This window comes from Agelaius phoeniceus, chromosome 4, assembly GCF_051311805.1.
Source record: "Agelaius phoeniceus isolate bAgePho1 chromosome 4, bAgePho1.hap1, whole genome shotgun sequence".
NCBI lineage: Eukaryota > Metazoa > Chordata > Aves > Passeriformes > Icteridae > Agelaius > Agelaius phoeniceus.
The window spans coordinates 20673460-20687028 of record NC_135268.1 but is presented as its reverse complement, the minus strand read 5'-3'; the positions used below and the strand labels follow the sequence as shown (position 1 = coordinate 20687028).

The 13569-nt window shown below is 41.6% G+C and overlaps 1 protein-coding gene across 9 annotated transcripts in view; it reads left to right on the top strand.

The window, feature by feature from the left end:
- FAM13A (family with sequence similarity 13 member A) overlaps positions 1–13569 on the top strand; it is a 125597-nt gene that overhangs the window by 77182 nt on the left and 34846 nt on the right. For 4 of the 9 annotated variants that reach the window (XR_013182009.1, XM_054632746.2, XM_077177055.1 and 1 more), the window contains 5 exons: positions 3011–3055; positions 4663–4842; positions 7674–7860; positions 10702–10778; positions 11479–11521. Coding sequence is in view for 8 of the 9 variants with exons in the window: in XM_054632746.2 (XP_054488721.2) it covers positions 3011–3055; positions 4663–4842; positions 7674–7860; positions 10702–10778; positions 11479–11521 (532 nt within the window). In the remaining variant the exon portion in view is untranslated. The remainder of the gene's footprint in view (positions 1–3010; positions 3056–4662; positions 4843–7673; positions 7861–10701; positions 10779–11478; positions 11522–13569) is intronic. The other 5 variants (XM_077177054.1, XM_077177060.1, XM_077177057.1 and 2 more) reach the window with 4 other exon arrangements.

The following is a 13569-nucleotide window of genomic DNA, read 5'->3' as shown; positions in this document are numbered from 1 at the left end:
CTGGGAAGCTGTCCCGCTGCCTTCAGTCACCTGAGGAGAACCTGTAATTTCTATGAGATTTCTCTTTCTCAGCATGCTCTGCAACAGCAGCTGCATAATCTAATAAAGATAATCTAACTGTTGAGATAATTGACTGTATGTATCAGTGAAATGGAGCAGATGTGAGGAGAAAATAATAAAAATAATGAACTGGAGCAGAGCAGGAGTTCCATTGTCCGCATGATTTGCTGAGCAGGGCAGCTGCCTGCGCAGGCAGGCACAAGAGCCAAGAGGCTCTTCAGGCATGGCTCACCCAGCCTGCTCCCCAGAAATCCAACAGCAGAGCGGCTTCTGCCACCCAAGAAGTTTGGAAAACCCCGCAGGATACACCCTGCCTGCTTGTCTGGGCTCTGCAATCCTTCCAGGGTGGTGCCTTTGCCTGCGTTTGCCAACGTGCTCTTGCGCTGCCTGTTCTGTCCTGCAGAAGGCTCAGCTCCTAAAACCACTGTGTAACTCTCTCTCCTCCACCGTTTGTTTTGGATGGGAAGTTCTTCGGTGTAAGAAAGGTTGGTGGAGAGTAAGTAAAGCAATTTAGTAACACATTTAAATTAAGTTTCAAAATGAAACAGCCAAGAAAGTTACCAACTGTGGAATTAAAAGGAAGTTAGTGTATCTAGAAAAACTCTGATTTAAAATCTCTGTCTTACTGAGAGGGGCTAATAAAAGAGCATTAACTTAGCACAGAGCTAAGGATAAACTTGGATTCAGTACAATAAAATCAGAATATCAGAGCTTAGTTTTGTAGTCATCCACTCAGCTGGCATGTATAGGATATATACTTCCTTGTTACTTGTCAGTAGTTTGAAAATCACCATGTTACTATCTTTCTTACAGAACCCGTATTGCCTGAATAGGCTTTTTCTAGATACAGGAAATTAATTGTTATGCATCATTAAAACTTAGTCAGGTTAATATACTTAAAACTGAATTGGTGTTAATAAAGTACACAGTTAACTAAGTAGTTGACTAACTAACTAACTAAAGCACACAGTGAATTAGAATGCACTGGGTGTTAGAAAAAATTGTATTGGTAGAAATAAATAAAGCTATATCCTAGGGATGTTTTAAAAAGCTAAAATCCAAACAATCCTTTCTTCCTCTCCAGTATCACTTTCCTGGCATGAAAACAGAGAAGAAAAGTATGATATGAAAGACAGCCTCACTCAGTTTGGCTTGCATGTAATACTATAAAAAGGTGATACAGTATTAATTTACTCCCATGGGTGTAGGAGCTGTAGCAAGCCCATGAATTGTGTCTTACAATGTGGGTTAGCCCACATTAGCACAATAGCACCTTACTTGTTAATATGTCTCCATGGGAGATATATTAACATCCAGGTCTTAAAAATTAGTTTTGGGCTGGGAAGAGGCCACATAGTTCCTATAAGCAAACCAGAAAGCAAGTAGGGAGCTTGAAATGTGCACTTCAAATTCCAATGCCATCCTGTAGTTGATAGTCAAGATGTTAGATGTGGGAAGAATGTGATCTTGCAAATTTTCTTTCCTGTACGCAGGTATTTTATCTGTAATAATAGGTACAGTAATAGTTGTTTGCATGTCTTCATGAAATTATCTGCATGGCATAACTGCTCAGGTCCTGCTCAGGTAATGTGGAACATGCTGGCAAGTCCATGGCTGCTCTCCTGGTGTGCCACCACTCCAGTGACCTGTGCTGGGACTGGAGAGTGGCACTGAGTGAGGCTGGGACTGGCAAGGATGTGTGTGTGGTTAGAGCCAGGTGAGCACACCAGATCAGCCTGAAGCACGCTGCAAGTGTAACTTGCAGCTGGGTGTTTGTGGGGAGCAGTCACACTGGTTTGTGGGTTTTGTTAAAATAGCTGTAGTGACCCCTCATTTATCCTTCTCTTCCTCTGTTGCCTGCCTTCTACCCAAGTGACATTCAAACCCAGTAAAGCCACAGAGTGGTTATCTGAGAGAGAGCTGCAGTTTCTAAGCTGGCTCCAGCCCCATACAGTGAAGTGCAAAGTATTCAGGGGAAGCAGAGAGGAAACCTTTGGGTAGCAAAGGCAAATCAGCTGTTGATGGTTCTGCAATGAAATGATTTGAGAGAAACTGGTGAAGACTGAAAACAATGAGTGGCTATTTTGGCAGGAAGAACGTCTTACATCCAGCTTGGCTTTTGTACCCTGACCACATTTTACTGGGATTTATCAGCCAGCTGTACTCTGCTGATATGGGGATAATTTGAAATGAAACCCCTAGGCCTGTAGTTTATTTGACTTAAGGGAGGTCGCAGGAAGGATGAAAAGGCAGTGTCACCTTATCTGCAAAGCTGAGTCAGCTGAGTCAGTGGATGAAGAAGGGGCAGGATGGGACTCAGCTTGGCAGAGGGAAGAAAGCAGTGACACCTGTGCCAGGTCAGCTTGTTCAGAAGGGCTCTGAACAGCAAGTGATAACATCTACACTTGTGTCAGCTCTTCCTGAGCCTGATAACAGACTGAGGTAAAAACCAGAGAAGCATGCATAGATTTTATTTTTTAAAATGTGAAGCAAAGAATATGAATATGTTATTTGAGTATGTTTAAAGAGAGAATAGTTAAACAGAGAGAGCAGTTAAATATTAAGTGTATACATTTTCAAGTCAGCTTCAAAAGACAAAGACTGCTGTCATGAGGATAAAACATCATCAGCAGAAAGCCCACAAGAAAAGAAAAAATCTGTAACATGCTGAGGTTGAAATACTCAACTGTTAGACCTTTGCTGTTAGACCTTTGCCTATTTCATGGGAATGACAGGGAAATTAATTGTTGAGGATATTGACTTGTCAAAATATGCCACGTCACAGTGGGAGTGAAAATTCCTTAAGGGGAAAACCTGTGACCTGTGTACACAGTTGTTGTTGAGACAGCTCAGACCTTTGAATCTTAGCACTGCAAAGAGCAAGAGGTTTTAAGACCTTATTTTGATAATAAGATCTACCTTTCTTTTCTTTTTTTTTTCTTTTGTACAGTACCCACGTATCACAAGTCAGTAGCAACGTTCCTGCTACAGGAGAGTAAGTGTCTTTTACAATTTTGTAGCTATCTTTCTTGGAGCTTTTTAAGGTATTGCTGGTTATTCTTTGATTTCTCTTTAAGAGTTGTTCTTACATAAACAAAAAAAAGAGACAGTGTTTCCCAGAGCAATTAATCTACAACAATAATAAATCACTTCCTCCTGAAAACTTCTCAGGCCCTTGGTTCTTTACTCACTGTGCCTGTGATGTTTTGCTTAGGCAGAACTTACGTATTTTGAGAAGTTTTTTGCTCTCTGTCATCTTCTTGCTCTTGTTTGCTCCCTCTTGCATCCCAGCAGAGGACATGACCTGACCCTACTGCTGTAACTGGGAGGAGCAGAGCTAAAATGAGTTGGCTCCTTTGCTGGAGCTGGGAATTCCCAGTGGCTGATGGGTTTGCAGAACTGATCTTTGTCAATAGTGAAATACAGACATACTTGTCTAGTTAAACCATCTGGGCTTTTGCAGTTGCTAAGGTCTTCTGACTTCTGACTTCTCTGACTTCTCCAGGAACTGCAGTCTCAGCTGACTTTCAAGTGCAGCAATTTAGCACAGCTTTTGTAAAGGAGAAATGAGCCCAAGCACAGATTCCCATACTGTAGCTACTCAGTTGAAAATTAACCAGCAAATCCTGAAATAATATTTTAATTATGGAAAAAACAGTAGAAGCCATACATGGACTTTGGACATGCAAGTTTGAAAAACCCATTCTTCAGTGACTGCTTAAAGCATTGCGAGAAACAGAGATGGGATGGGGATGTATACAAAAACATGTTTCTGTATGATCTCTTTGGAAAAAAAAAAATCTTTTTCCCATAAAAGCTTCCTCTGATGAAGGAAGGAAGGGAATCTGACAAGAGAATGGCAGTACCAAAACAAAAATTCATTTGTGTTGAAAGTTCAAGTAGTCCCACACCTTTAACTGATGCAACTGCAGGGACTCTCTTGTGGTGGCTTGTGTGGAAGCTATCTTAGTGCCATTGAGTGTGAGAAGGAAGGAAGCTATCTTAGTGCCATTGGTCTCACATCAGTGTCAGGGTGGCTGTGGATGCACAAGAATGTGGCCCAAGAATGTGTAAAAATGGCATGAACTCAGAACAAAACCCATGCTTGGTCACAATGTATGTGAGGAGTTCACAGTGAGCTACTGCATATTGTCATCCCTCTGTGAGACAGAAGTGAATCATCTTCTTGCAGGTGATCCATTGCCTTACTGAGCTTGTTTTGCACAACAGACGTGACCCCTGCATTTGATTGTATCAAATGCAATTTTGTCACAGCAGGGGTTTTTAAGTGGAGGATGAAAGTCAGGCACCAATGTCTGTAGTTGCAGTAAGTAAAATTAGTTGTTTTACTGAAATTTCAGACATCCCTAGAAATAAAAAGAGCAATAATAATTGGGAAGGCTCAGCTATTCCGAGGGACTTGAACCAGTGGGTATCTGAAGATTTTGGCATTGCTCTTTGCATATGTCGTAGCGCTGGGACATTTTGTGCTGCCATCCTAAGAAAACATAACCCACAGATACCCTTGTTTTATTTATTGTTGAAGAGAGGGAGCTCCACAAAATCTTTGAGCTCAATTGACCTTATTTTTCGGCTTGACAGGTATTTAGAGAAGACAATCCGCTCAGCCGTGGAGCAGCATCTCTTTGATGTTCATGGCTCAGGCGGCCAGAGTTCAGAGGACTCTGAATCCGGGACGTCTTCAGCCTCTTCTAATGTGTCTGCCAGGCAGAGAAGGCGACACCACAAAGAGCAGGAGGAAGCCCGGAGAAACAGAGACATGTATGAGCCTGATTTCTTTGTTTTGGAAAGTGTATTTAAGTCTACCCCAGTCATGTCTTCTTATCAAGGCAATGCTGTGTTCTGTTATGAGAGGCACTGACCTTTGCCCTGACTGCAGTGCCCGTGCAGAGCTCCATTGCATCAGTCAGAGCTGGGAAATGTAGAGTTTGCTAGATCATGGAGTGGGGCAGAGCATGATAAAAATCTAGGGGGGTTATGCAGTCAAGTTTTTAATTACAGTATTTGGAATTGGTGACTTACGGTATTTGTTGCATTAGTGGAATTTCCCAAGCAGTTGGCTCTGCTGCCTTTAACTTTTTTTAGATAAAAACATTGGGCTCAGCTGCTTTTCTGAATTCAGAATGTCTTCAAAAATGAGATTAAGTTCCACTTTTGTGTGTGGAGGCACAGCTTGTGTTTGGGTTTAGTGAGGAGACTTGGGAGTTTGTCTGAAATCAAAAAAATCTTCCTTTTGATTAATCAGAATCTAAGATTTTTTTTTTATCCACCCTATTACGCAAAGTTTAAGCATGATTTAGTAGTGAATTTCCTTAAATGTCTGTCAAAGAGTGAAGATAATACCTGTTTTTCCATTCATACTTCTCTAGTTGTGACATCTATTGTGTGGTACAGATGTATTACCACCACAGCTTTAACCAACTTGTTACACAAGGCACAGCTGTGTTTGAGAAACCGTAGCACAGACAAGGCCAGGTTCAACTCTTGTATTTATCTGTAACACAGCACTAGCTCTTGTAAGGAATGTGTATGCCTCACTGCAGTATTGGATTGCTAGGGTTTGAAGTTGATTCCAAAATGAATATCTAGTCTCCTGTTGTTGTTTCCTGGGTGCTGAATTCCCCAAATTTTATTGGATCTGTGCTTTCTTATATGAAGCTATTTTTATACAGGTGCATAGCCATCGATACCTCACGTTAATATTGCATCCGTGGTAGTTCCCAAAATGTGTCAGTGCTGCTCTTGTACAAAAAATCTGTAGTTACCAAAAAAAACCCAAAAAAACCCCACCATTTTCACAGTGAATCAAAATACACTGTAAAGGTGGCCTGGGAAATTGGCTCTTGCAAGTCACCAAAGTATCTGGCAGCAGCTCTAAAGTAGTTTTTCTTGTTAAGTAGCCCTGCTGACAGGCTTCTCAGGTAAGTAGGTCAGAGACTGGCTAGTGTACGTGTTCGGAAGCATATAGTACTGCAGGGCTTTTCTTCAGCTCTGAGTTACAGAGCTGCCTCTAGATATGACTGACACAGTCATTCAGGCTCAGTCCAGAAAGCTGGAGCCAAGGATTTAAAGCACATTGGAAGATTTGAATGCTGGCTGTGGTCCAAATTGTTTTCTCTGGTTCCTTTAGGTCAGATTGCTGGGATTTCTCTGGGTAAATTACTGAAATTGAGAATTCCTTTCAAAATGTTTTTTTGTTGTTTTTTTGATTGTTAGTGACTTCATCTCCTTGCCTTGTGATGGATGGATCACAAGAGGATTTGTAATGTCACAAAATGGGACTACAGGCAGGAAGAGTGTTTATCACAAAATCACATAGGTGAACTCCCAGGCTTTGAAGATTACATGATCTACAGGCTCTGAATGTGTAATTGGTCTGCTGAAGGGTTTGTAAAAACTTCCACAAAGGCAAATGTGTTATCTTAGAAGTTTAGTCAGAGATTTATCATACCTCTTTGTATCTCTTTTCCACCAACAAAACCTAGAGATCTGTCATCTAGAAAGTCACTGGAACCTTCTAGTTTTGTTTTTGTTCTGAATACTTGCCGTGCTGGCACTGTCCAGATACTGCAGAGTAACTGGTTTCTTATCACACTAGTCAAGTCTAGAGGAGTTCTCCTGCTGTTCATCAGAGCAGGCTTTGGAGTTGCACAGCACTGTGTAAAATAGCCACACAGAGTTAGCAAATGTTCCAGATTCAGTGTCAAGTGTAAGCAAGCTGCCTTTAGCCCCTGGCAGGGTCATGAGATGCCTTGTGTTTCTCCTGTTCCCATGGTGTAGTGATGTGTATGTGCATCTTCACTGCTGGGCAAAGTAGAGGGAGGACTACTTAACAAGTGGTAAATGGAAAGCTGCCTGCTGAAGGATTCAGCAGGGCTAGATAAGCCAAATGCCAGGCTTCTGGTAAACAGGCACAAACCCTGCAAGCCCAGAGAGTCCCAGCAAATGCATCACGTGGTGACTTAGGGCTGGCTGTCCCATCCCCTTCCCAAGCCAGCAAAACAGTCCTCTGTCCTGGCAGTTGTGTTACCATTGCAGAGGTACATTCCCTTTTATGTTTTGTGTAATTCCCAAATAGAAATCAAGCATTTGGCTGAAGCACCACCCGGTCCTGCTCTTGCATTTGAGAGTTATGAGTAAGAGGGCCAATTATGCGGTGTCATGCACCAGAGGAGAACCCTGGACCGCAGCTGTGAATCACTTTTCTAAATTAAAAGCTCGTGTCTCAAAGGAAAATATGGTTCATACTCTCTATAAAAATTGCACAGGCAGCCAGGGGCTAGTCCAGCTTCCATGTGAAGGCTTCTGTGTGTTTGGTTTAGTGGCAAGTGAATTAAATCCCAAACATGGATCCTCACAGCTTTTTCAACTGAGGTGTATGCAATTGGGTTGTGCTCCTGAGTGGGATTTAGCATTGCACAGTGAGTGGTTTTGGCTGCATTGGGAAGAACCAGAGATAGTGGTTTCATAGGGAATAGATGGTGTTGCTGGAACTGCACCAGCCCATATGATGTAGTTCTCTATTGCTACTATAAATGTAGTGAGAGAGTGTTTTAAGCAACCTCTTGCTGTAATGTCCCTTTTCTTTTTAGGGAAGTTGTCAACAAGGAGAACATTCCCTCTGGATTCAGCAGTCTTGAAGATTGTATTCTAGCTGCTCAAGATGTAGAAAAATTACAAGACACCAGCTCGGGATACCTTAGTGAAAGGAATAAATCAAAGCGGCAGAAATCCAGCACCAAGCTCTCAGAGCTTAATGACAACCAGGACAGTCCTGTGGTAAGCCAGCACACTGCACTATTTGATGTCTGTTACTAGGATGGGAAAAGCTTTTTTTATTTCAGTGCACATCTGTATCCCTTAGGTAGTCATTTTTGCCTGCAGTACAGGCCTCAGTGCCTATTTTGGACTATGGGAAACACTGGATCCGACACTTGTAACCCTTGTGATGAGGCAACTGAGGAGCCATATTTCTGCTGTGATACTCCATGTGTGTCATCTTCTCTTTCTACCACTTTTTGCTTTTTTCTTTTGAATTTGGTGAAGCATTTTGGAAAGCATAAAAGGATATAGGTCTTTTTCCCAGTCTTTCAGAAGCTTTGCAAGGAGTTTGAACCTTAGATGTAGGTTCTCATGTTCACATCAAGTTTATTTTCATATTCTTGCTAAGCTCTGAAACTAGATTTCAAGTGACTGCTTGATAATGAGATGGCAAAGGTATTTTATGCCATGTCCCTAAAGCCTGTGTTTTGCTGTGGTGCTTGCAATTTGGAAAGCACTTTGAAGTGTGTTGGTCCAAAAGATGATCCCTCTATCCACTTTTTACTGAAGACATCAATGACTTTGTTATAACATTGTAAACATTTTGAATACTGTAGAACTTTTCCAGCATATTTTTGTGTGACCTTCACAGTAGAGGACAGTTTGCCTACTTTTACAAGCTGTAGAATAAGACTGGTTCACCTTCCTTCCCTCTCAGCCAGAGCAAACACTGACTGGGGTGTCAGCAGCTGAGAAACCACACTGTGCTTCAGTGCAAGGTTTGCATGCAGTGGCAGAAGTGCTGTGCCTGCACCAAGCATGCATTGCATGGTTAACAGGAAAGCAAGAACTGTGTGAAAACGCTGTCCTGACCTATAGGGCATTTCCTTCAGTGATGCTTGATTAAGTTTTAGAGCCTGCTGAAAGCAAGTTCTTAATCTGACCTGTGTTTGGACTCACTTTGTTTAGATCACAAAATTGCAATGATCTGATATTCTTACCCTGTGCAGAGATTCTAGAGAGAGGTGGATTTGCATTTCATTATGATCAAAAGAAGGCAAGATGCCAAAAATTGTACACTGTGCTCAATTTAGTAACTTAAATTTAGTGCTCAGTATCCACAATCTTCTCATGTGATACTTCATGAAAGCAGAGTGAGACAGACGCATTCACACTTCTGTCTTTGCTTGTAGCAATGCACTTTAGGATAGGCAAAGGTCTACTTTTCATCACCTTTTCTCTGTGCCTGTGGAGTCTAAAGCAGTTTCAATGTAAATGAGAGTTTTTATCAGGATTTAAGAAGTACTGATGAAAGTGTCCACTTTTGCTGCAGATCTGAAAAGCATTCATGAAGTCTTCAACTGTGCCCAGAAGAAATGTCCTCATACTTAGCTGTGTCCACTGGACTTTACCCTGCCCCTCATTTTTTGATCTCTTGAAGGGCAAAGGCTGAAAGGAGTGGAAAATGAACTAATCTTGTATTAAAAGCATGTTTCCCAAGATGACCAGCAGTGTGGTTCTTGCTTGCTCTGCTGTAGGAAATGTCAGAGTGGGATGATCACCTGCAAGTATCATTATGAAACATCTTGTAGAGAGCATGGTGCTATTGTTTTGGAAGAGCAGAAGCTGCTTTTTAAGTTTTAATGAGTATGTTTATTACATACTTGCATTTCAGAGACTGCCAGAAGGATGTGTGATGGTTTAGCTTTCTTTTGGCTACACCTTTATACATCAAATAATAACCCCAATTAGGCTACCTACTTGGATTATAACATAACATGCACCTTAGCATTTACTAATAGGCCTTTGTCATGTAAACAAGTTTGTGATGTTGTCTCTCCTTAAACACCCTTTTCTGAGTATTCCTTTTTTTCAAAGCCTGAAAGAGTATGTAGGACAGTGTGGGGAAGCTTTCCTCTGAGCTGTCTGATTGCATCTGGCTCAAAAGCACAAGTCAGCGGTGGAGAAACTGTCAGCTCCACTTAGATTCCCAAGCAAACCAACCACAAAGCATTAAGAGCTTGTAACTGCATTTTAGGGACATGGTAACCAGGTATCAGTAGGACTCCAAGAATCAAATTAGGCAAGGCTAGAATAACTGACCTGTGTCACCATATAGGGCTGGAGGTGTAGCACATGAGAGAAGGCTGCCCCAGGAAGTCTGTGCATGTAGTTTCCAGGGCAGAAACCCACTTCCTTCTATTTTAGAGGGACTTGCCCAAAACCCAGGGTAGAAAGCCTCCTTGACATGTGCTCAAAGTGGCCACATGGCTTGTCCTCACAGTACTCAACAGTGCTAATGTTCTTAATGGTAGCCAAGACAAATCTCAGAACATGAGGTCACAACCAGTTGGATTGTTTGCCCTGCATTCCTATTAGCCCAGCATTACATCTGTGCAGTCAGTCTCTTTTCATTCTTATGCCTGTTTAAGAAGAAACTAAGGAAGGGTTTGGCTGAGAAGTGGAGGATTTTCTAACATGAACATAAAGGAGTTCTGCTGAGAGGTTACTGTGGATTTTGCTGCCTGCTCTTACCGGAGTTGCACAGACCAAAGAATTGCTCCCAAGCCTAGGCTGTCTGTCAGTCTGTAAAATGGGAGCTGCCAAGGTACCATGCAGCTTTATTCTGTTCTGACATTTGAGGTTGTCTGATGAAAGAGACAAAGCAGGGAGCAGTTGGGTTTTCTTGCAGTTTATGGGCAATAAAGTGTGGGGTTTGTTTAGTGCAGTGGGCAGTAGTGTGTTACCTTTTTCCTAGAAATCCTGTTGGATCTTTCTGTATTTGATCTGTTTAATGGCCTGCAGCTTGAATCTGTTTCTCATATATATCTTACTGCTTTAATATTTACTGTATTGCAGAGTGTGGAAAACTTTAGCTCATCCAAGCCTATAGACAGAACAGGACCTGATGACATGGAAATTTTATCTGAAGAAAGGTGATTTTAATCTTATTTTATGTATTTATATGTTTTCCTTTCCCTGTGGTTGTAGTACATCCTGAGAGATCTCCCACCCAGGCTGTGGGGGTGACATGTATGCCACAGAACAGATACCCACCATGTTAGCTTCCAAGCAGAACTTCATGGAGGCAGTGTGTGTGTTGTATGGGCTTTGCCCTGCAGCAAATGCCACCAAGGCTCTTTTCCCAGCCTGATAGGAATGTCACTGAAGGTGCTGATGGTGCAGACTTGAAAAGAAATCAGCTGTGGAGCACCCGAACCAGCTGTGCACAGGAATGCAGGGCCTGGCTCACCTGCCTCTGGGTTGGGAATTCAGCCCTTTCCCTTGAGCTTCACTCTTCTGTGAGAGCTGTGCAGCCTCACTCTGCTCACCTGAGATGACAGTTTCTCTCAACAATAACATTTGTTGGGATAGGTTTGAATTAAGGGCATTGGAATTAAATTACATAATTGTTCTCAAGTAGCTCCTGAGAGGAAGCAAAAAATGCATAGTTTAGCAGCTTGAATGTTGCAGCCCAGAGAGTCCCTTCATTTATTGTGTGAATTAGTGAGTGTGCAGGATTAGCAAGAATGTAAAAACCTTTGTGTGCAGAAGTCCTGCTTGTTTTTGTTAAAAGACAAGTCTGGTTTTGTGTTTGTAATATGTTGGTTTGTTTTTGTTTTTGTTTTTTTATAGCAAAGAGAGTGAAAACGATGAGGTTTTTTTCAGGCATTCTCAGGTTAGTATTTTTTTTTGTTGCTGTTTTTGTGTTTCAGTTTTGTGGTCTCTAAATGAGCATTTTATTGAGCAGAAACAAGTAGTTATGCATATAGTTTTGTTTTCACAAGAAAAATGGAGTTAGCATATAGTTTTTCTGTTCCTACCCCTGCTTTTTATTTACATAGTTTAGGGAGCCTCTCAACCACTGGGGAGTCTGATAGCTTCTGTTTCAGTCCTTTTGATCCCTCCTTGCCAAAAAGGGAAGGATCACTGAATTCAGCACTGTGGTTTAAGTGACATGAAGTTCCCTTATTAATTATGGCAAACAGGACATCTGACTTCTTATCTTTCAGGGTTGTAAGATTAGCTTGTCTCTCTTGATTTTGCTAAAATCATTTGGCCTTTTATTTATCATTTCCTACTGCAGCCTGTTGCTCTTGAACATAGGTGTCTGTAATCCATTTGTCTTAGAAAACTGGATCACCTCCTCCTGCTTCTTTCTAAGTTGATGGATGGGATGGATGTCAGGAGAAGAGATATGATGTTGATGGCAACGGTTTTTCCCCCAGCTTTTCATTTCTCTTGCACACACACACACACACACACAAACAAACACTTCTTGCACTGGCTTTATGGTGTTTTCAAAGATTGGAGTTGGGTTAGGTTAAATCCCTTTGCAGTCACTGGTTCATCTGGGTTTACTTAAAAAACCTCTAGACAGCCAAGCATTTAAAATACTAGGGAGAGTTATCTGAGGCACCTCTCCCTCAGTTGTGCATCCATTTCAGATGGGCACAGTAAAGCAGCTGTCTGATTCCTCTGGCTGTCAGGAGTTGACTGAAGGCTGGTAATACTTTTAAATTATACTCTTCTTGTGTTTCTTTTAAAAATAAAAGCCACTATGCATTTATTGTTTTGCAAGACTTCATTTCTGGTAGGAATTATTTCCACCTAGCAGGAAAGGTAAAACGTTGCTAAGAGCTGAGCTCTGATCAGCTGTGTGGTAGCTGGTGAAGTTTGTTGGACCCTGAAATATGTAGCCCCTGCAAAGGGTGTTCAGAGCTGCCTTTGATCACTGCTCTGGCTGGGCTACCATGGATCTCCTACTTTGCTCCCAGAGGGTCAGTAATCCCTTGCACTTGCTTGTGAGCTGTTGTATTTTCCAGAGCTTGGATTTTGCAACAGCTTGTTCCTCACGTACCCACTTGCATGTGGAAAAGCTGCTGTTGCTGCCATGCCATGCAATACTCCTATAAAGCTTTTCAATTAGCCTGGTGGAGATACACTTAAATATTAAATCATAACCTTAAAATAAACTACACCTTAGGAAAAGTTTTAAAGTGTAAAATTTTAACTGCAAGAGAGGATCTTAACCCAGAGATTGTGTATTATATAGGAATTACAAGGTCAAGAAAATGTTACATTCCAGCAGAGTTGTTTTACATTCCTTGCCCCTTATAAGCCTTTTGCTTAGGGCAGCTTAAAGACATACATTTCATAACAAACAGCTCATTCAGGTTGAGGAAGGGACAAGGCTCTTCTTATTCTTTTCTCTTTCTCACCCTGCCACCAGTCTAAAGCTGTTAGGATAAGGATTTGGAATTTGCTATAGCTACTGGTTTTGCTGATTTGGTTCTCCATGAGATTGTAAAATTACCTTGAAATACAAGCCTCAAATGAATTTTCAGTGGTTTTGTAACTTTTGTAATCTGCTCTTGAAAGTAGCTAAGTTCCAGGAGGAAAACCACAGGTTTCTAGTACCCAGGTTTTGATAAGGGAGTAGTATTTAAGATTCATACCAACATGGCACCAAGTGTAGAAGGGTGTTGGCATGACTCAGGTAGGAGGAAAGCAGCAGAATGGCTGTGTTCTTGCATCAGGTTGTATCCCTAAAATGTGCTTAAGGATGCTTCCTGCTTGTGGCTGTAATGGAAAATCACGTGTGGGGGAAGCAAGCCTTTTATGTAGAGTTGATTGGAGTCCACATGTAATTGAACAGAATACCAACCTCCTGACCAGAATTTAAAAGTCATTCTGTTGCCATTTATTTCTTGCTGTTTGAGCTGC